Source organism: Anopheles marshallii, chromosome 2 (genome assembly GCF_943734725.1).
Source record: "Anopheles marshallii chromosome 2, idAnoMarsDA_429_01, whole genome shotgun sequence".
NCBI classification, from domain to species: domain Eukaryota; kingdom Metazoa; phylum Arthropoda; class Insecta; order Diptera; family Culicidae; genus Anopheles; species Anopheles marshallii.
The window spans coordinates 17,353,397-17,376,284 of record NC_071326.1 but is presented as its reverse complement, the minus strand read 5'-3'; the positions used below and the strand labels follow the sequence as shown (position 1 = coordinate 17,376,284).

The 22,888-nt window shown below is 42.1% G+C and overlaps 1 protein-coding gene across 1 annotated transcript; it reads left to right on the top strand.

Annotated features, from left to right (window-relative positions):
• Window positions 1-3,263: 3,263 nt before the first annotated feature.
• Window positions 3,264-20,674, top strand: LOC128716217 (protein pellino; the record flags this gene model as incomplete). Its single annotated transcript, XM_053811140.1, has 7 exons — window positions 3,264-3,361; window positions 9,835-10,066; window positions 16,391-16,582; window positions 19,665-19,952; window positions 20,047-20,200; window positions 20,288-20,465; window positions 20,548-20,674. Coding segments are annotated over 7 exons (1,269 nt in total), but the record flags the coding sequence as incomplete, so codon positions are not given.
• Between the last annotated feature and the right edge of the window lie 2,214 nt (window positions 20,675-22,888).

The window sequence follows — 22,888 nt, the reverse complement described above, 5'->3', positions numbered from 1 at the left end:
GTGTGTTTAGGAGAGAATGGTTGTAATGGTCCTATTCTTGATCGTGCATAGCATTATCGTAATCGATTAAACCTTCATCAAGAAGAAACACATTGCTTCCATCGCGTGAATATTTCACGTCGTTTGGTGGCATTACTACGTAGTGCACGCTGTATGGTATCGGATTTTCTGGTGTCGAACTCCCCCCCCCCCCCCCCCCTTTTGCGGGGTTCGATTGCGGTGCTGTCACGTCTGGTGACGTACGTCGTTTCGTCGTCACTACCGGGAAAAGCGCCAAGCGAACTCAAGCCTCGCTAACGCATTCGAACGAATGCAAGCTGTTATGTCGCTTCAATAATTAACAGCTGATAGGAGCGTACGGTTTGAGATGTCGTTTGAAGGAGTTTCCTGCTTCATGCGGTTTGCCCTTCCACTGTTTTATTGCCGGCTAGCTAGCTTTGTACATGCCAGGCCAAGTCAACGCCGGCAGTACCTTCGATTCTGACCATCAGTACATCAGCTAAGCCGAAAGGTTTCTTCCTGAGGCAGACTAGAACATGGCTAACACGGAGGGTACTTGTGTTCGATGGGCTGAAAATGTCTAAATTACCCAACACCAATCTAAATAAAACACTCCCTTCCGTTAACGGCAGAGCGGAGATAGCCCACGAACGGAAATCAATAAAATGTTCCAAATTTCTGCTCCATTCTCTCACCCGCGGGACGTGTGTTGGATGGATGATATTTAACAACAAAAAAAAAGCACTGCAGACCACCTTTAATGGTCGAAATCGATGCGATGTCGCAGTTGCCTCCCCACATTAACTATCGCGCCGTGTATGTGGATGTAGTTTTTGTTTGTTTAGAGGGATTTTATGGTTGGCCCCACCCCGCGGCAACACCATTCACACCGTCGCCAAATGGCGCCTTTCGGAGCTGTGAAAATGTGGCAGCAGTAACGAATGCGCTGTGTTCCTTTTTTTTCTCGCAACCGTTCCGAACGGTTCCGTGTGTTGGAGGTTCGGAAATCTTACCGGCAGCGGGGGGAAATGATTTCTCGTGCGTTGCGTCGAGAAGAAGAACATTTTAAAATTGTCGTCCCAAACTTGCATGCTGCTGGTGGTGGTGATGTTGCGTCGTTCGATTGCGTTCTTCTGCGTCATTGCCAGTGGCAGCATTAGGTGTCACTGAACTTTCACATTAATCTTTGTGTGTCCGGGGAGGGCTAAACGTGCACGTGCATCGCGCGCTTGTGGGACCGGGTGAAGAGGCACGCGGGAACGGTGGTGGTGATGATGATGAGGGGGGTGGTGGTGGACAAAATCGAAGGTTTAAAGTCGAGCAGCGATCGGGAAGGAACTCATTACGGGTGTAATGATGGGAGTGGGTGAATTATTGGACACAGTTCCATGTGGTTGTCGGTACGACATTTTGAGACACTTTTCAAGAAATATTTATTTACGTTTTTATATTTATAAAAAAAGTAGCTTAGAGTAGTGTTAACTGATATTCTACTACGTTGTCTAGCCTTCGAAAGTACATCGAAAAAACGTCTTAGAATATGAAATAGACATGAATCAAAGCAAATATCAGATGTTTTATCTTGATCATCTATCCGAACTTCGAGTGATACGTGAGCACTTTCAACAAGCCAGCACCGTTTTTTGTTGCTGGTTCTACCGTTCTGGGTCAATCTGGTCATCCAAGAGCATCCACCGCACGCCCATTATACCATATACCCATTGGAAGTATGACAGGAAATATTCTACCCTTTTGGCCCACGGTGCGTGACAGCTGTCTCATCGATGGATTACGCGCTCCTGTACTCTCTCTCTCTCTCTCTCTCTCTCTCTCTCTCTCTCTCTCTCTCGCTTTCCCTTTATTCACGCTTTGAAATATGTTTTTTTTTGCTGCAATCCCATAAATAGATTCCCTCAAGAAGTTTTCCCCCGAAGGCTCTCTTGAACCGCTGCTGGTGGCATTTAGCTGGCGATGGTTGGTGTTTTGCGTTGTCTTTTACTTGTAAGGCGGGCGTAAGACCTCTAGCGGAGGTAGATCTATCGGTTTAGCTTCATGGCGGTCATATCGTAATGATGATGCTGACGATGATGATGATGAAGTTGATGCATACTATGCTGGTGGTTGTAGAATCAAGATGTTACGCTGTAAGCTACAGTACGCGGCATCTGGAAAGCGGCCGGATAGATTATTTGGACTGCTTCCAGGAAGAAATCTGTTCTCGAGCTCGATTGTTAGACCTATAACATGGTTAGAAATACACTTAGAATTATTGGTAATTTGGTGAATGTCTCTTATTTTATGATATGAGCTTTAGCTATTAGTTAATAAACATCATGCGCTTTCCCTTTCAATGCTTCTTGTGATGTTGGTGAATATGTAAAGGTATTTTACAATTATTTTTGACTCTGTAACCTTAAAATATTAGCGCAAGTGTTTTCTGGAATTCTTCGGATGCGATTAGATATCGGTAGTGTCGTCCGAAGTACAACCCCCTCATCACTAAGCCACTACTGCCTGCTGCCCTGTTGAACGAAGCAGAATTACAATAAAAATAAGCTTATAATAATTAATTACCCCACCGGTAACACTGTTTGGGGTTTGGTTTTTCTTTCGCGCTTGGTTTTTTGCAACAACTCGTCACACATACTATGGGTCCATCTTTTATTTGCCATTGCGTTTTGGTGCAAAACGGTGCTGTGTAGCAAGATTTATTGTTATGCTTTCAAAACGAGAGCCCGCGTACTTTCTTTTTTTTCCCCCCCGCCTACCTCTGTTGTTGCGATTTTTCTTCGGCCGCTCGGTGTCTTTTGAAGGCCAACCGAACGCGTTTTTCCAGCAGGGCGCAGAAGGAGCGCGACTTTCCTGGTAAGCCAGTGGACGGGGGGACGGGTTTTGCGACGCCGGACAGCCGATTATGCTGGTTTCGCGAACAGGGAGGGAGCCCTTCGTGATGTTTGGTTTTTACGTATGGCCATGCCTAGAAATCGCCCAGGGCCGCCGATTTGCTTGAGAAACCCCAACCCCAGGTCGGGCTCCGGTTGTGGGCTTTTGCGAAACATTTTTAAATTCGTCTCGCGGCAACGAGTGGCGACTATTAAGAAGGTTTGGTTTTGGTGGGCTATTAGCTGCTGGTTTGTTGTGCGATGTTTTGCGATATTAGTTGCAAGTGATGCTCAACATTTCAATACCATTATTAGGCGTACATTTTGGAGCGATTTATTGCCGGCTTTGCACTGATGTAATAACCTTCTGTGTTTCTTCTCTCTTCCAGAACTGACGGCACAGAGTCTCCGATAATTACGGAGAGCGATGCAGATACGGATAAACCGCGGATGAGATATGGAGAACTCGTGATACTAGGGTAAGTTTTGCTTTGGAGGGGGTAGGGGGAACCGTGTTCCGTTTTAAGCTGGCAAGGGGTGCAAGGGTGGTTTTCAAATTTATGATTTTCCCTTTCTATCGACGAAATCCATCGTTTGGGCGAGGTAAATTTACGTGCTCCTCCAATTCCAAAGTTCATCCGTTTGCGCCCCGCCAGAGTGCGTGCGTGTTGTTGGAATTTGATTGGAAACTCTGCAGCGTCTGCGCGTTAGCGTGCCTAAGCAGTGCCAATCTCTGCGTGCTCTACTGACCGTGATACAAAAAAAAAAAACAAATGATAGCCATTTTCCGTGGTGGCACCGCAGCTCAACGTACGGCACACGAAAGGGAATATCTTGTACCACCAATCACGTAACGTTTTGCGAGGTTGAAGACAACGATTGTCTTGGCAGCTCCCCTTTGGCAGTCAGAATAATGGATCGTGTGCTTTTTTCCGACATCCACGTAGTCGTCACTTTTCCGATCGGTGGACAACAACAAAAAAAAAGGAATGGTTCGAATGTGTGTGTGTATCGCGTCAGCACGGCGGGCCAGTTTCGAAGCGAAAGTGGGGAGCATTAGTTTCTCTATTTGATTACGCCATTACGCCGTTTTCGACAACGGCGAAGAAGTAGGTCCCGAAATGGAGGAGTAAAGGTTGAAAGGTTTGTTCTCTGCTGGTTAAATGTTAAAGCTTCAAAGTTCATCAGCTTGCCGGCCGGTTAATCCCCCAACCCCGGCGTGTCTGCCGGGGCACCACCACCAAACCCGACCCCGATGCTACTCGTGTGGGTAAATCGTGCTCAGCAGAAGGAATGTCTGTCGGGGTGGTTTTTTTATGTAAGGCCATCATTTGCTTTTTCGATTGCTGTCAAGCGCAGGGTATTTGGGAGAAAGAAATGATATGGAATTGGAAGCAACGGTTTGGCCTAAAATTGATCAAAAACCGGGCAAACATATTATGATGTTGGGTTTGATCAAGATCTATAATTTTATTTCACGAAATCGGTTGATTGTTCTAAACGCTATAGCGTACCCAATAACAGCAATGCAATAATAATCATTGATTATGAATAAAACTTTTGTACAAACTTCGACAACGGAGTAAGAGAAGCTTGTTAAAATTGACTATTAATCTACCTGTTCCAAATTATATCCTGCTCAACTGCTGTGCGTTCCCATCACACTAATGATCCGCCTTACGGGAGAAAACCCATGTAGAACAAGAAGAGAAGTGACCGAAACATTGTTTCCGTGCACACATGTTCCGTGCGCCCGCTTTAAATTTAGGGCTCGCTCGCCTTCACCAAAATCATCCATTAAAGTTCTTTCGTGTTGGGTGCTGTTTTTTTTTTCCTCCGGGGCCTGAGGCCCGTCAGAGTCCGTATGGAAGTGATGTGCGCGACGTGTTGCTGCTCACAGACCTCGCCCTCGGGATGGCCGGGATTGGGAAGCGGATGAATCGGTCTCTTTCATTGAGCTAAACCTGGCGGGTGCCTGCACGGAGGGGATGCCGGTTGGGGGGAGTGGCTTGGCGTGTGTGTATGGTAGGCGTAAGTTGTTTTCACTGCGGTCAGTTCTGTTGGAAGATTGACGCTCGAAATAATCTGCCAGCAAATGTTTTAATTCATCTTCGCAGCATCGGAAGTACAGGGTTGATTTTGTTGTTTTCCTTACAACAAATGTTGCCTTTCCGTCGGGTGAGTGTTTCTGGCTGGCATTAATGTTATGTTGGAGCGTAGGTTTTTTGCCTGTGTTTGTTTTGCAGGCCGACGCCCCGTGGAAGCCAACGTGAGTGATCTTTACCACATAAGATCACTTGAAATCGCGCAAACAATTCGTGATCTTTAGGGTTTTCGTTTCTCGGTATCTCCGTCTCTTATGGTTCGAATGTGTCTGCCATCGGGAGGCAGCTTCACAATTAAAGTGTCCGGGCATTCTACCGTCAAGATTGTGCGGTACAAACTTGCTGGCTAGAAGCGCGTTTTATGTAAACCGCGATGAAGGTGCTACAATGCTACAATGTTGTCCATTCATTCTTCACATTCTGCTTGCGTTTTGAATTAATTTAAAGCTTAGGGTTATACAAATTTGACCATCCAAATGGAGATTGGGGGGAGCGCATTGGATCGCTTTTTTTGCTACCCCAATCCTTACTGACAATTTCTTGGTGGAGATTCGTTTTGAATGACACCCAGTATACCAAGTTGCCCTATGGTCGATCGAGAACGATTGCGTTCCCTGCTATGATAGGCACATATTCTTCTTTTCAAGGTTTTGTCAAACGTTGGATTCTCGTGTGGCTACGTCATTAAGAAACCGACGGCTATAGTTTGGCTTCATTAAAACACCACCAAGGGACATTCAATATTACTTACCTTGCTATGCTCGTGCTTCCAAAAGCTCCATCATTCTATGTACCACGCTGAAAAGGTTTCTACCCGGCAAAAGCCTCTTCTTCAGGGCCGCTTTTTGGGGTGCGATCCACCCAAGACGGCGATTGCTGAAGTTATGGCTGAAGTTGGAGAGCCTCTGGAGATATGTGTTTGTATGGCTGTTGCTGTAGCGTGTGCGTCGTCTAGAGCCATGCGGGGCACAGCAATACCCGCCGCGGTAAAGCTTGGATAGACACGCCGCGGAGAACACATAAAAATAAATTAAAGACGCTGGTTTTTGAACGCGCGAGACAAGAACTCGTTTACAGATTTCGGTGGAAGATAAGTTGCTTATACTAAATTTAATTTGGGCCGTATGGTGGCTCTATGTTTGTGTTTCCGAGAAATGGGGTAGGTCGAGCCTTTAAAGCGATTGAAAATAAGAACGTGCTATCGTTTATTGAAAATCTGTTGCCTTCTGTGGCTTAAATCTTCCCGTTTGCTGTTTAATTAATGTGCGTTTTTTTCGTGGCGGGTTTTTTTATTATGCCAGAGGGTCAGTTATTATACATGCTTTTGCAGTATGGAGTTGATGTATTTATCAACATATTTTCCAAAATAATACCATATTTCTTTCTGTTTTAATAATAATAAGAATACAAAAAAAAACAGGGCTAGCGGCGTGAAGTTAATTTGTTCTGGTTGTTCTGTAACGATTTGCGGTTGATTAAGAATGACTGGACAGTCAGACGGGGGGAGGGTCAGTAGAATTAAAAAGGCCTCGAACGGGATTGTCCCGACCGTAAGAACGAGTCAGACTGTAACTCTTGAAACAGCAAACTCCACGCAAACGCGGCAAGTGTCCGAATTGATGAAGGATCGATCTTTTTCCAGTCATCATTCCAAAGCAGCTTGGGCCGGTGTGTTTCGTAGAAAGGCCACAACCTCCTTACAGATTCACCGCCCGAAATCGGTCCGCATCGAATGAATTCTGATGAAGAAAGTTCACAGAACGGTTAGCATACAAAATATCATTAAATGCGTTAGCTGACACACACATGCGTCGTGGTGCTGCTCCTATACAAAGGTCCGGAGCCGGATAGTTCGTTCGTAACTATCGAATTCTGCGCGGAACGAAATGGGAAGCACAAACTGTACTAATGGATGAGGTTTGTCAAGCCCATCTTTGCCACGGATGAGCTGCTGGGCCCAATTTATGTTTCATTAATCTGCGTTCCTCAAGGTGACAGCCCGTGGAAGAGGATGAAATTGATCCCTCTCGCGTAGGGATCTTTGCCACTCGATGTCGCTTTGGGCAGGGAAAAGGGAAAACCCAGTCGCGCCAGTGTGTGATTATGTGTAAACGTTTCAATGTGTGTAGGTGTGGCGGGGTCGGGAGAGCGGATGACCAGTCACATGTCACGTCGGGCAAGGATGTGATAGATGATGTTTATGGCCTTCTATCATAGACCATCTCCAAGATGTGGTCGATGATGGCTACCTTTGGACCGATACTTTGCTTGCAACTGCTGTCGGGATATTTTAACTCAAATAATTAGTTAATAGAATTGTACGTTAATTGTTCGCAAAACGCGATAAGAGGGAAAAATACGTTTATCGTAAAAGGAAGTGTATGTTAGTATGAGCAATTAGTATATGTTAATACTTAATGCATAATGTTTACATTGCTAAGTTTTCGTTTACGCACGCTTCAATTGCTAAGTAAGGCAAGGATAATGAGCAATGTAAATCAAATAGATACTCAATTTTGCTAGACCGTGCTATGCAGGGCACGGATTTCTACAGTGATTTATTCAGTCCATAGTCTTTTCTTTGTGTATGGTTCATACAAGTTTATTAAGCAGTGTAGAATTTACGTGGCAACGGCAAGGTCATAACAGACATACTTTTTGACTGAACTTTTGTGTGTTATTTGAGTATGGTAACAAATGAATAACAAAAGTTTAACAATTTTGTTAACACTTTGGTAATAGCTTGGATAATTAGTATGGGTAAAGCTTATCAAGTAAATAAAAAAAACATTATGCAAAAAAGAAAGAAATAGTAAAAAAAATAAAAATGAAAATGCAAAACAGCATAAAACAACAGGGAGTGTAATACAAGTATAAAAAATAGACGAAAGAATAATAGAACTTACAGTAATGAAACAGGAAATAAAAATAGAAAAAAGTAGAACGTACGATAATGAAACAGAAATAAAAAAAGGACATCGAAAAATAAAATTGAACATTTGAAAAAATAACATGAAAAACAGATATTGAAAATAAAAGCATAGAATTACTTACAAATCTGAAGAGAAAATTTTCCGATGCTGCCGCTCTAACGAACTAAACTTGGGGGTAGAGGCGCTAAAAAGGTTCGTTCCTTTCGGTTTCTGGGGCATTCAGTGAAGGTTAAACCTGCAGTCATTTGCCGCGTGGCCGGGTTAACAGTTTCTTTGTCCATCATCATCGGTTTGGCGAGCGTTTGCAAAGGCAGGGAGAAAAATAATAATCCAACGGTCGAACGTATACCATCCGGTCGATAATACGGCGTTGCGCTTGCCTGCCTGCCCACTCCTCTGCCCGCTTGGTCGACGTTCAGCGCCAACGTTCGGGTCGCCTTGGCCAGGTGTGGTGTTCCGCGGAGGTCCGCGAATCGATCGCAGCAGCAAAGCAAGCGGTGGTCCATCCATGCTTGTGGGGAGCTTTTATTTTGGTTTGAAATTTCGTTGAGAAGCCTTGACCGTTTGACGATTGTATTCGTTCTGCACGGCGCTTGTGTTGTGGCCTTTTTTTGTGGCGTTCCAATCGAGCACCATTCGTGAGGCATCATTCCGGCCAAAGCCATTGCGAAGGAAACATACAGCGGAAGTAGCAGTGGTTTTTATATGCTCCGCTTTACTCACTCATGTCTTTGGCGGGGTTAACTTCTCGTTTCGTGTGCCTTTTTTTCCTTTTTTATTTTGCTGCGCTACATTTCGGCACACTGTTTTGCGATTCGTTCCAGCGTTGGTCAAGTGTAACGGCTGGCCATTTCTAAGTCAAGGTTCCGCAGGGAAGATATGCCTTCCGATGGGCTCGACTTTTGCGCGGTTTGCTTATGTGCCTTCATTGCTCGTCTGTACCGCGCCAGTACACAATTGTAATGTACGCTGGTCTGAAGATTGTAACGAATTAATTTTCATTCGGCGGGTATCAAAGTCGGAGATTTAATGTGTTTTTTGTTTTCGTTTTGAGCGTCAGATGTATTATTGCTATGGATCGTTAAATCCATCACGCTGGTTATGGCAGTCCTTGGTCAGTGACAATTCGGAGTAGTGTTTCTTCAAGTAACGAAACCTTTAAACAGTTGCGCATCAAGATAAATTAAATTCTTTCAATCGCCGCTTAAAACAGTGCATAATCATCGTGTCGGAGGAACCCATTGGAAGGAAGACGATGACGAGGATCAGAAGATCCCGAGTGGAGAAGGGAAATTAATTGTTCATCACCTCACTCTACCCGTCCAGAGTCATAACGCGTTGTAATTTGATAGCATTTTCAAGTCCATTTTTGCGGTACACGCTCCTTTTCGCACCATAAGCGGGTGGAATGAGCACAGCAAAGGAAGAAACACGCACACATACAAAAAAGAAGGTAGATTAATGAAGAGAGGGACGTTATCTGCGGTTCATTGGACAATTTCTTCAAGTTTGAAGTTGCGAACGAGAGGCGGAAGGCAAAATGTTCCTTTTGCTGTCTAAATGATCCTCGCTAATGAAGTCGTGAACCCTCATCAGCGTCGCTTTCCGTCGTTGTGCCACACATTAACCTGAATTGGGAGCTGGCGCGGATTGGACGACTTTTGGTTGGAAGTTAAAATGATACACCTTCAACGACCGCTAGGTAGTATTTTGTTTCAAGAAATGTAGATGATTTGTATTCATCATTTTTATTAAATTTATTTAATTAATTTAAATTTAAGTTAATTTTTTAATTTATTTAATTTATTTTTGAAAAAATACGTATGTGGATCTCGATTTACAGTACCATTTCAATATGTCTTTCAATCGATTAACGGAATGCATTGTTATTTCTTTCTCCTTTCCCGGTTATAGATATAATGGATTTCTACCACAGGGCGACCGTGGCCGACGTCGGTCAAAGTTCGTCCTGTACAAGCGCGTCGAATCAAATGGCGTCAAACGCTCCAAACACTACATCGTACAGTCGCCTCAGTCCTCGCAGGCCATCTTGGACGCGAAACAGCACTCCATATCGTACACGCTCTCCCGCAATCAGGCCGTCATCGTAGAGTACAAAGAGGACCCAGACACGGATATGTTTCAGGTGAGCTTTATGTGCTAATGGGCAGAAGTTTGCCCAACCCGTAACAATACCCGCAATTGAAACCTTGATAAAAGGCAGTTTGTGCAATGCGTGCGTTTAGTTTGTTTACTAAAAGGGAATTGAGTCGACAACTCCTCTGTTTTTCGACATTCTTCATATAAAAGTTACACAATGAAAAGAAATGCAGTCAAGTCACTCTATTCTGCAACCTAAAGGGTCCGTTATCGTAGACTTGCAGCTTTGAGAGACATAAAATGTATTGAAAATGAAAATACTGTCAAAAATGTTCATCTAAAGGAGACTTACTATCTTGGAGAGATACTACCTTAGGGAGACTTGACTGGTATTCGCAGATGCCTTTCCCTCGAGCATCGAGCCAAAACAAAAAAAAGAAGACTCAAAGTGAATGAAAGTGTGTCACCATTTCCCGTAAATCAAAGACACTGTGTTAACAACGGCAAAATCTTTTCCGGCCCCCGAGAACGATTGTGTTGTGTGTTTTGTTGGGTTGGGTTCCTCGACGTTGCGTCGCACTGAAGGCATCCGGTTACGTTTTGCCGGCGAATTTGAACAGCGTGTCACCGCATTGGACCGGAAACACTTTCTTTTAGCAGCTCTGCCACGCTACAGTTACGTGTACCAGACTAGGGGCGAGTGCTTACAATATGTTGTTTGTTTTGAAGAGATCTGTTTTTATCTTCTGCCATTGATTATCTGTCACTTTTGCTTGTGTTACCACCAGCGCATTCAATTGAGCAATAATTTTTTATGGGATTGAATGAAATAATTGTCGGTCGTTGTTGTCTACTCATTTTTTTCATTTCTTACCGTATTTTGGCTGAAGGGAGTCTGAATCTTTGCCTTCCTCGCAAGATCTTGGTCATCCAGTTTTGGATTCGGTTCGATTGACTGAATGAATTGATCTCAAGATTAGACACTTAAAGCTTGAAACTTTTTGAAATAAATCGGCTTAGCAGTGTCGTGGTAATGGCCGAACGATCGGCAGGAAAGCCTATTGCAGCTATTCCTTCGTAGTAATTACTGATAATCTGATTACGTAAAATAAGTCTAGTAAGTCATTATATAACTAAAAAGGTTGCTAAAGTGAAGAAAATTAATTTTAAAAGTTAATGAGAAGTTATTACTTCTGCCCACCGCACCAATTGCTTCATCGTTTAAAGATTGTCAAGCAAATAGGTTTGTGAGTGTGTCGGGCGAATGCGCCCGGACAATGGAGACGACGCGTACAAATGCATTTCACACTATCTTGTTTGTGCGACTTCGGTGACCTTCGGAGACGGATTTGTCTATCGCGCAATACCTCGCAAAGCGACGCGTTTCGTCGCAGTTGATTTGTGTTTCCTTAAAGAACTAAAGTGAAGTACCTCGTGGTATTACTGTGCTTGGTGAGGTATTGATCTACGCATATTCACACACATTGGATTGGAGGATGATGTTGATGTTTGCTAACACAATTTTGTTTGGATTGATTTGACCGATGTTAAACGGACATTATGATTCATCGTTGAGCTTTCATCTATTGACGAGCAATGCTTAACATAAGTCACCTTTTAAACATGACTCATAAATTCCCTAATTGTATCTTTACTCAGAAGCGAGATGATTCAAAGTATGAATTACGATTATCAACCGCACGGGATGGCATGAATGGGTGTTGGTTGTGCCCCCGTTTGCTTAGCGGTAACTGTCACATAATGGGCATTAATGTTGCTGTCGGCGGTAACACAAGTGGTTGCTGTAGGCCCACACACGTGAGTCGTTTGAAGGCAAAGGAAAATACAGCTAAAGTATGGAAAAAAACAAAACAGTACACCAAGAGAACATAACTCAACCGGGAGGGGTACCTTGTGACCGGTTTTGCAATGATGCATTTACTATCCATTCCATCGATCACCCCACACACCTGCCCTTTTGTAGTGTATGTTGGGAGGAAACAATGCAGAGGAAAAGAGTTACATCCCTTGCTGCCTACCCCTGTGCCTTGTTTTCTCACCAGTTCCGTACGTCAATGCTGCACTTGTTACCCGCTTTTCTCTATTCTTTCTATATTGTGGCCTGAGAGCAATGGCCATTCTTACAGTGTGTTTGATAAATGTAGCCCATAGAAGTTTAATTTTGTAAAAATAGTATATTTGCAAGATAATAATGTGTCGCTATTCCAAACAATCATTCCAACGCTCACATCCTAAAACAAATTTTGCTTGACATAGTTGAAGTCAATCGGTTGGAAGCACTTTCGAGCTACACTGTCGATATATGCTGGTAGGCATTTCATTCTGTCCGGCCGTTCACTTTCCGATCCACCCAAACGCACGCCACGATCGGTGTGACTTATTGTTTTTGTATGTAAGGTAAAAATAGTTCACATCAAAAAGTCAGCGAACTTAGACGGAGAAACAGAGAGAGAGAGAGAGAGAGCGAGACCACGGCACACTGTTAACGGCCACCAGCACAAAACACGGTGCATTGTAAATGGGTAACTGGTTCCCCTTTTCCGCGTTTGTCCCGTTTTGCGAAATAGTGATCACCACCCTCCCTCGCCCGTTTGTCAAGGGTAGCATTAAGCGCACACACACCGGTCAGGCGGCATTTTGCCTAACTGTTCATTTGCCGGTGTTGTTTTGTTTTTCCTTCCCTTCTGATTCATGCCGCGGGTGTGCCGTTTGGTGGTGGTGCGCGGTTTACGCCTTCCCTGGCACACAGGGCTCGGTGGCTAGGTGTAAACGACAACAACGCGACAGCTAATGCTGCTGGTTCCGCATGTAACCTTTGCACCGCTTGGGTGCGCTGCTTGGCTGGCACCCTGAGAGTTTGTGCCGGAGTTTCACCAGAAACGAAAATAAAACAAGAATATCAGGGAATGAGAAACATGGATGATGTGTATGCCACGAATGATCGCCAATTCGTTTATGTGCAGTGTAAATTTGGATCTTAAACCCAATGCATGACGGTACAAGGGGAAAGGTGATTTTGTTTATAATTTTAAAATAGCGTCAGTTGTGGGGTGGAATAATTCATACTTCAGCTACTGTTAATGTAAAGAATCTAATGCTAATTTTGCTATACTTGGCCCTTCTGTGGGTTTTGTGCGTATAATTGTCATTTCCTGCTTGATGGTGACTCATTGTGTGGCTGTGTATGGAAAAATGACATTCAAAATTATCGCTACCGTAAAGTGAAGCGAATCTTTTTGGCAATTTTTGCTTATAATGGTACGCCTTGCAGGTATTGTGATGTTTTGAGGAGTTAGACAGTTGGTTCGATAAGAAAAAATGCGAAAGATAAAATGGAACTAAACACAACAGTCCATGGAGCATTCCATATAACAATAGACAATGTGATAAATAGTCGTGTCAAAACAACGTTTTTCAAAACGGTATTAAATTTTCTTGAAAAGCTGTTGTTTGAACAAAAGTTCCACAAGGATTCAAACCAGATCTATGTCGAATACATTTCAGTTAATTTTCGGGAATAAAACCCCGAAAATGGTTTTGGCTTTGCCAGTTGAAATGGAAAACCCTGTATCTCCCATTAAATGATGTTTCCTGCTCATAACTGTGTTAGTCACTGTGCAATCTTGAAATCGATTTATAATTCGCTATTTACTCACTGACCCGAAACGTGTATGCATAGAAAGATGGCGCTCCAGTCATTGGTTCTTTCTTTGCATTGGTTATCACACAAATCGAGCACCGTTTTCTGCTGGGTTCTTAGGTAAACGTTTGTCGCAAGTAAAGTTGCTTAATCATATCGGTAAAAGCGTAGGCCGGCGACGGCCTCAACGACTAGTAGGGCTTCCTCCGAGAGCCTTTTTTCCTATCGGCACCACAAAGGAGCATTTTACGGGATGCCATTTTTTTTACAGCGACGCCTAAAGAGGAAGTTCCAAGGTTATGCGTACGATCGCTTCTTTGACTGTCAATATGCACTATAGTGAAATCAAAATTTGACGTTTATTTGGCACAAGCATAGGGGAAAAAAACCATATGCAATTGGTTTGAAAAGTCGGTTTGATGTCCATTTCATTTGACACATTTTTTATTGCTGTCTAACATTTACCTTCCCATGCAAGTGTCTCATTTATTACTGATAATGCTTTCTAGCAAAACAAAACGAAGGTTCTGCCATCGATGGTTGATGCGTAAAATGTCGCATGAAACATAAAGAAAGAGCATTCTTTGCCGCATGTAGATAACGATTGCTGTAAATGTTGTTGGGCTGTAAAAGTTGTTTCAGTTTCGGAGCTGAAATGTTTGCAGTCATTTGTTTAACGATCGTTTATTGTTATACATTCAGTTGGAAAGTATTTATTATTTTTAGTGTTTGATTTGTAATGATCTTTTACATTGTGGCATCAACATAATCTGCACACCAGCATCATGTCGGTATGGACGTTCCAAGGAAATTAACAAATATACTACTAGTATATACAAAATCTTACATTGTAGAAATGAGAACAAGGCGTGCAAAAGCTATCTATACGCAGAAAAAATAACATAAATTACAATGTTGCGCCGTAGCACTGTTTGAAAACAAAAGGGGTTGTGATGTTTCCCTTTCGATAATATTTATTTGCTTTTCTTGCTTTGAGAACTTGCTGTGATGAAGGTTGTGGGATTTTGATATTTATTTTTTGTGATTTGATTAAAATTCATGCAGACGGCGATCGTTGATCGCTTGACTTTATGCATGTTAACTCCGATGGTTATCGGTGTTTTTTTTTCGTGCTTCTGTTGCACTTTGCTTACGTTGTCTCTGATGTGTGTAGTTCAACAAGGCATTGTGTGAGCTGCAAACCACCAATGGGGAATGAGGAGATACTTATCAGTTTGATAATTTTTTCACTGAATATTTCAATTAACATCATGTAAGAAAACCTAACCCGGTAATAAAATTGAAAGTGACTGAAATTGCTTTTTTAAGAAATTGTATTACAAATAATTTTTGTTGCAAAGTTTTCAGAACCGTAAGCTATACTATTTGTTTCTTTTATTTTATATAATCGAACTTTGATATTTTCCTTACAAAATACCTCTTACCAATTTAGTAAAATATTCAGTATTGATCTCCACGTTTGCTAGTCCGAGCGTATGCCCTGAACTTCACGTGATTTATAGTTTCGTGATGAAAAGTCAGAAGATTATGAAAGCCACCCAACCTATCGGTGAGACAAGTGTCCTCAGCTTTTCTTTTGTGCTGGAGCATGCTTGGCCTTCGGTTTGGCCCCGATTGCAACCACAGACTAAAAACCCGATGCTTTTTAACGCCTTTGCTCGGTTGAACGCTCGTCCTTGAGACGCAAGCAGAACAAATACTACGCTCCTGCTTGGAAGATACATGAGCATCATCCCGCGATGGTCACTGGAGCATTGCACTTTCTTTGTGTCATTTTGTAAACAGTGAAAAACTTGTAACGAGAGTCATGATATGGCACCGTTGGAACTGGTCTCGGTTCATGGCATCTTCTAACCAACTTGATCATGGGAGTTGGGAAGAGATTTCTCGTGTGCTTTGGTTAGAATTCGACCTGCACTATGATATAACATTGTAAGCGTGTGTTGACCTGTGTTGTTGAATAATTTCCATTTTTTTGGTGTGACGAAAATGCATTTCTGCTTTTGAAATCGCTAATAAAGTACTTTTTCTCCACCAGCAAAGGAACGATTGCAGCAGAGGAATCCAATTTTGAACGATTTGTTAAAGTTAAAGTAGCGCTCTGTGTGAAATATCGGTGTGCTGTGTGCGTGAAGTCCGTAAATTGTTTTATTTTTTGCCGATGATGCACAAGACAACATAAAGTAACAGGGCTGAAATCCGATGGTGTGAAGGTCAAAGCGTGTGGCAAAATATATCTCTTAAGCTCAGGGAAAAAGCAGCCTTTCGCTTAAACGTTGCCTCGAGTGGGTGTGTTGAGTGTGACTGAGTAGGATTAGGAAATCGTCCATGTTTTCTTTGCCAGCTGTACAATCACGTTTTTCTGAAATGAAGTTAAAGATGATTTGTTGTGGGTTTTAGTCGTTGGTAATTAATTTGATATTTTCGCTTTAATCTTCACGGGGTCTTACGCAGTTCACTTAATGAGTTGTGTGTAATATGTTGAAATCACGCTTGAATATCTACCAAAAGGAGATAGTTTTTACGCCAAATTATGCTTTTCTAGTCTAGAGTTTTCTTCGAAATTTGTTGAACAATTTGTGCTGCTCTCTGATGAATGAACTAATCCTGCTGTTGAAATTAACCTGTACAACATAAGCTTTCCTTCAAAATTGATTTTTCACGCATATTTTTATACATCTCTTTCAGGTTGGACGATCATCCGAATCGCCGATCGATTTCGTTGTGATGGACACACTCCCAGGAGACAAGAAAGATGCTAAAATTGTGCAGAGCACGATTTCTAGATTTGCCTGCAGAATTTTGGTGGACCGAGCGGATGGCAACAAGGCGCGGATATATGCAGCAGGGTTCGATTCTAGCAGAAACATATTTCTCGGGGTACGTTCGTAATTTAAGATGGGTTTTTATTTTTAGTTTTTGTCGCGCATAATAATGTTATCGTTATTGATTTATGGAGCTATTTAGTTTGGAAGCGAAATATTCGGTTTAGCAATAAATACACAAGAAATATAGTAGTATTTACAAGATTAGTAAGCTAAGATATGGCAAATAAGTGCTAGATAGTCGTACAGACATTGTAGGTAGTAAAGTTGATTATTATTTTTCTATTAAACATTGAACGATAAGAGATAATCTCTCGATGTTTCGTGATCATTTAACTCAGTGTAATCACAGATAGCGTAAAACTATTTAGTAGTCGAATTTAGGAGTAAAGCTTTAGTTGACACTTGATTGCAAGTGTAAACCAGGGTTAGAAAACTGTTTTGCACCTGCAGAAAGATCAATTCGTGGTCAGGCATCTAACAAAGAAGGAGAAAACGGATGTAAATATGCACCAATAGGAAAAACTTCCTATAATGCACCGGTCTTACGTTGGCACACGTTTTACCCAATCACTAGTGAAAGGGGAATATTTTAGATATATCAGTAACTTGGGATAATCGTCTTTCGATGATGGTGCGTAATGGTTGTGCGAGCTGCTGGTCCTGCCATTTTCTCACCAGACATTGGTATCGGAAATGTACCAGAAGCCAGAAAGGGAAAGAGTCAAACAGGTTTGACAAATGCGCAGCACGATCATCAATCCGACCGTGTACCGGGTTGGCGCATTTTTTTTTGCCATGACCATGGTTCTTTGAACTTCCTACCGTTGTGATTATAAGCGGCACGATTGAGGACTTTCGATGACGGTGCATGGTGCACATGGTTGGAGTGGAATCTGTGTTTGATTTTTGCACCAGACAGCGCAACAGATACCGTTGGTAATGATAATGAAATCACAACCGGCTTACAACCGGGCCTCGGATTGGTCTGGCCCGTCGCGATAGCAGCTGAATGTTTGTGCTGTCATGTGAAGCATGTCGAAGGCGTTGCGGAGGTGAACGAGAGTGAGAGGTACATCGTAATGGACAACTGGGGATGCTTTTCTGTCGCTTAGATAACTGGCATGTGTGTGGCGTATGCTGTTACGTCTTCGTTAATATAATGGCGATATTTTGTTACCCGCAAGTTGCACGCAAGTGCCTGCGAGTTTGGGGTTGGAAGTTATTGACGAAATAGCTGCGCTATTAACGAATGCATCCAGGGATCAAAAGCGTCTATGTCTACGACTTTGTAAAATAATAGTATTGTCTATTAGAAATGGTATGTAAAACAAGCGTTGCTGTAAACTGCCACAGACAGTTATACAGTGTCGTATATGGCTGTGTGAGGAAGAAACGCGTCAAATGTTATCAGTTTACCATAAGTAAACCTTTTTTCGGGAAAAATGAATAGATAATTAAATAAAGATAGGTTTTGGTTAGCTAACAATTTATGTGCGATTTAGATAACGTCATAAATGGAATGGTATTAAAAGATGATATGTGAAGATGTACGCATATTTCATTCGAGAATGTAAATGTTATGATAATTATCAAATATTATTTAAGAAGAATAAGTACCGATGGTACCGATTAGTTTTATAATATTGTAGACATTTCCAGACGTGTACGGACTCCCGCCATTCTGCTTTATTCAGGCCAAATTCCAGGGAATTTGTGTTTTAGTAGTAGTTTTCAGTAGTGAGTCACATATTCTGAGGGAAAACAATTTTACATAAAACTGTGAGAATGCAGCATTACAATGCTAATGCTTTCTGTGCATGAATAATGCTCAGTACAGTTATTGTGTTTCCCTTAAAATTGGGCAAACCCAACAGTACTACTGTTACAGTTACAGTTACAGTACTACAGTACTGTTGGTAATCGAGGTGTGTTTCAAGCTGACAACCCATCGACCGTGTATGGCTGGGAAAATACTACTGTAGGTGATCGAGAACGTATTAGTGAGTGTGGATCTGGATGTGGAAAACATGGATTCAGTAGAACTGTACTGTCGCCACTGAAACGCACTTCTTTTGGTTTGTGTTTAGATACTGGTCATTTAGTACATTATTCAAATTTTAAAATTAAAACTACCGTTTAAACCTGTTAAATTTTTTAGGTTAAACTATCTATGCTAGTTGATATTTTAGACATGTCTAATCTGTAGTACGTTCCCAAAAACATATGAAAGCATAATTCAGGTCTTGTCTTGTCTTGGAATTGTTTGTAAAGTGACCATCACTGAAACACGCTTGGTAGTTCTAGTATTAAGCTATTGTTTAGGCATTTAAAAAAATAGAATGTTTTTACCAAATGTTGCTCGGGGTTTTCCGACTTAGAAATTGAGACAAACAATCTCTTTGGTATCTTGTGCCATAAGTTAGCTGTTGTTAGCTAAACTATGCCGTAACAATTAGCAAAACACGCCTATCGGGGGTCTTGCCGATGGAAGCACATAACGAAATATTATTCTTCGTTTCTTTGTCACCTTTCCAAAGCGTCGTACTGCGTAGTACGAACCTGCGTTCTCTTTATCTTCTTTCCAACGCCGGTTTAACCACGCCAACGATTGCGTGTGCAGCTGGTAGTCGGTTGTGGCCGCGTTTGTATTATTTGCTGGTGTGGATTATCGTGTCTCGCGTACCACACTGCTTCACGCCTTCGGAGCACGGAACGGCGATGCGGATGTGCGCCTCTTCGATCACGTACTACAACGCGGCCGTACAACGCTTTGTGCCCGATCGTTTTATTCGTTAAAATTGGAAAGGAAATCATGTGCACCGGCATCTTGCAAGAATGGGAGTTTCGATGCTGCGCAATAAAATTGCAAATTACTTTTGCATAAACTTTTTTTTTGTTCAGTTCTATGCAATATGAATATTTATCATTTATTTATCATTCGACTGAATAGATTTTTATAAAATATTTTAAATTGTTTATTTATTTATTTTTTCGAAAAAATCGGCAAGGCGTAAATCTTGTAATGGTAGCTTATTCTAATGTGCACTTTCTGACGACATTTCCTTCTCCACACAATATTTTGAATTATTTTGAAATATTTGACTAACGATTATGGAAACTTCTTTTTTTTTTAGGAGAAAGCCACTAAATGGCAGGATAATGTAGAAATCGATGGCCTCACTACAAACGGTGTACTGATAATGCATCCAAAGGGCGACTTTTGTGGCGGAAATGCGGACTGCGGCCAGTGGCGGGAAACGTCCGTTGGTGGCGATGTTTTCAGCTTGCGGGAATGCCGATCGGCACAACAGAAGGGACAGCAGATCTACGACGAAACGAATGTGCTGCAGGATGGCACCCTGATCGATCTCTGCGGCGCGACGCTGCTGTGGCGTTCGGCCGAAGGTTTGCGGCATTCACCGGTGTGTGTCATACTTTTTTCGCCAATTCCCGGTGGAGACAGATTGAAGAGCAGCAGCCTGATGTTTAACTTTCTTCATTTCTTCCTTTACACAGACAAAGAAGGACTTGGAAAAGTTAGTAGACGAAATCAATGCTGGCCGGCCACAGTGTCCGGTGGGCCTAAACACGTTAGTTATTCCTAGAAAAGTGTCATTGGGTGATCACGTCAATCAGCCTTACGTATATCTGAACTGTGGCCATGTTCAGGGTGAGTGTTGCAGTTCGATCTTTGCAGTTGTGTTAGTTATTTTCTAATCTCGCTTGTGTTTCTTTTTCCGGTTTCTAATTACGGCAGGTCAGCATGGTTGGGGCCAGGATAAAAATACAAATGCACGTCGATGTCCGATGTGTCTGGAGGTGGGACCAGTGGTGACACTGTGCATGGGTGTTGAGCCCGCGTTTTACGTTGATTCTGGTCCACCAACGTACGCATTCAACCCGTGCGGCCATATGGCGACTGAGAAAACGGTCAAGTAAATATCTCCCATCCGCGAACGAATTCCCCATGTAAATATGACACTAATGTATTGTTGGTTTACATACTTTTCCTTACAGATACTGGGCAAATGTCGATATACCTCATGGTACCAACGGTTTTCAGTCGGTTTGCCCATTTTGTGCGACCCCGCTTGTAGGAACTCCCGGTTACATAAAGCTGATTTTCCAGGATAATTTAGATTAATTTCGCCATCGTCTCTCATTCTCTCCACATCTGCACATCAAATGGTCATCGTCGTCGTCCTCATCTCGCCATTCATTCAACGGTTTGGCGTTACGTGCTAGTACGTTTGGCTGCTCGGCCTGCGACTCCCAAGCGAATCAAAACACAATTTTTGGACCGTGCCCGGGACCACCTTTGGACAGCGCAAAAAAGTGGTCCTAAGCTGCGGAAACGCGGTGAACTCTTGGACAATATTTGGGCTGTTCAAAGGTGGTCCCGGGCACGGTGCAAAAGTTTCGTTTTGGTTAACTTGCGAAAACCCGAGCCAGTTGAAACGCTTGAAATTCGTGATTGAAACGCTTAGAATTGATTGAAAACAAAAATAGCGCGCCACCTAGCGGTCGGAAGGAGAAAGTGTTCGTATTGAGTTGATAGGTAGCGCGCCATCTGGTGGTGTATAGCGCGGTTTTATTTCTGAACATTTCTAAGCATACTGAATCGAATTTTATTTCTAGTGGCATTTTTGTGTTGTCTCTATTTAGTATAAACTGTTTTTTCCCCAGCTAGTGCATAAAATAATCTTGTTTTGTATTCTAGTTTATTGATGTGTTAATGTGTTTGATCTTTCAATGAAGTGTCAAATGAAATGCACTCGTCGGCATCGGATTGGCTGGCGACCGGCTTAAACAATCAGTAATGCAAACCAAACATAATTATTATTCGCTACAAGATTGATGGGTCGATGTCGGTTAGATATTTTTCCCATACTGCAATAGTTATGCAACACGGAGCTGACGGGACCTTCCCATTCTCTGACGGCACTCGGTTTTTGTTATGTGGTTACCCCTCTCCCGTGCACATTGAAGGTCCTATTTGTTAGTGCGTTCCAAGGCAGCTGAAATAAGGCACCAATGTATTCACAACCGTGGTTTTTAATGTTTTCCAATTATGTTTAGGCTAGGCGGTGAAGATTGTGTTTACGCTGTTGTATCCAAACTGATGAATTTATAACGAAATTAAGCTACATACCGCGACTATTACAATGCATCGTGTTTAAAGTACCATCTTGTCTTAGATTAAATTGAATTCTCTCTATTGCCTTCCGTTATAACTATTATGGATCATTATGGAACCTGTGTACGTTAATACATAAAGCAAGAAACTAGGGCACCGTGTAACCGCGCTATTTGGATGCAATTTAATGTGCAAGCAACGCAATTCTTGTAGCATTGAGAGGTCGAAGGGAACGTCTATCGTTGATCCTGTGGATGTAACGACTTCATCATTTTGTCGGTTTAGTTCGATATTAAGGTTAGTGTTAATTTACAACAAAATGGTCTTGCATAAGGTTTAAAAAGGTAAATCGTAAAATTTATTTCCTAATATAAACGAACTGAATATGTTTCGCGACTAGGCCTTTGCATTATTCGATTGCAGGTTATTTGATTTAAAGAGAAAAGCAACATACGTGCAAATGCATATTTCAATTATTCTCAAACTGTTAAAATTAGGAAAACAAAAACAAACGAAGCTAATTGTAGATTTTTGTGATTTCGTCTATTACATTTGGCTCTCAATTTCAAATCAAATTACTAGTGAATTGAATTGGTTGTGTTGAGATAATTGAAACGCTAAAACGAGAGCCATCTTTTGAGTGTCGACGGAAACGGAACGAAAGTGAAATAAGGCGCTAATGTCCACGAAAAGCTGCTAATATGCAACATGAAAATAAACAAAACGAAATCAATCGAGTGATCGAACAAAGGCACTGCAATATGGAAGAGAAGCGAGTACTACGCGCAAGTAATGTGTGTGTGTGTGTTTAAAATTAAAACATTGAATGAATTCCGTTCGTTCGCGGTTCTGTAAACGCGATAAGATTGCTTCTCTTTCTCGATGGGGTGAGAAGCGCACTAACGAAATCAAGCAACATGCAGTTACACACAAATATGAACAAAACAAAAAAAAAACACCCCTTCATAATGCGATGGGCACCATGCAAAATGGGTGAAACGTCGAAACGTGTACATAGAGTATTGATAAGACAATTGCATAAAATAATTAGATAATGTAAGCATGTGTGATGTGCGCGTCGTGAAAAATAGCCAATGTGTTTTGTTTTATTGTCTCGTACCCGAAAGTGAGCGGATAAGAGAAGTTTTTATAGCTGCTCGTATTTGGTATGTGTATTGGACAGGTAAAATTAATTGCTTTACATATGTTATGCTTTATTTC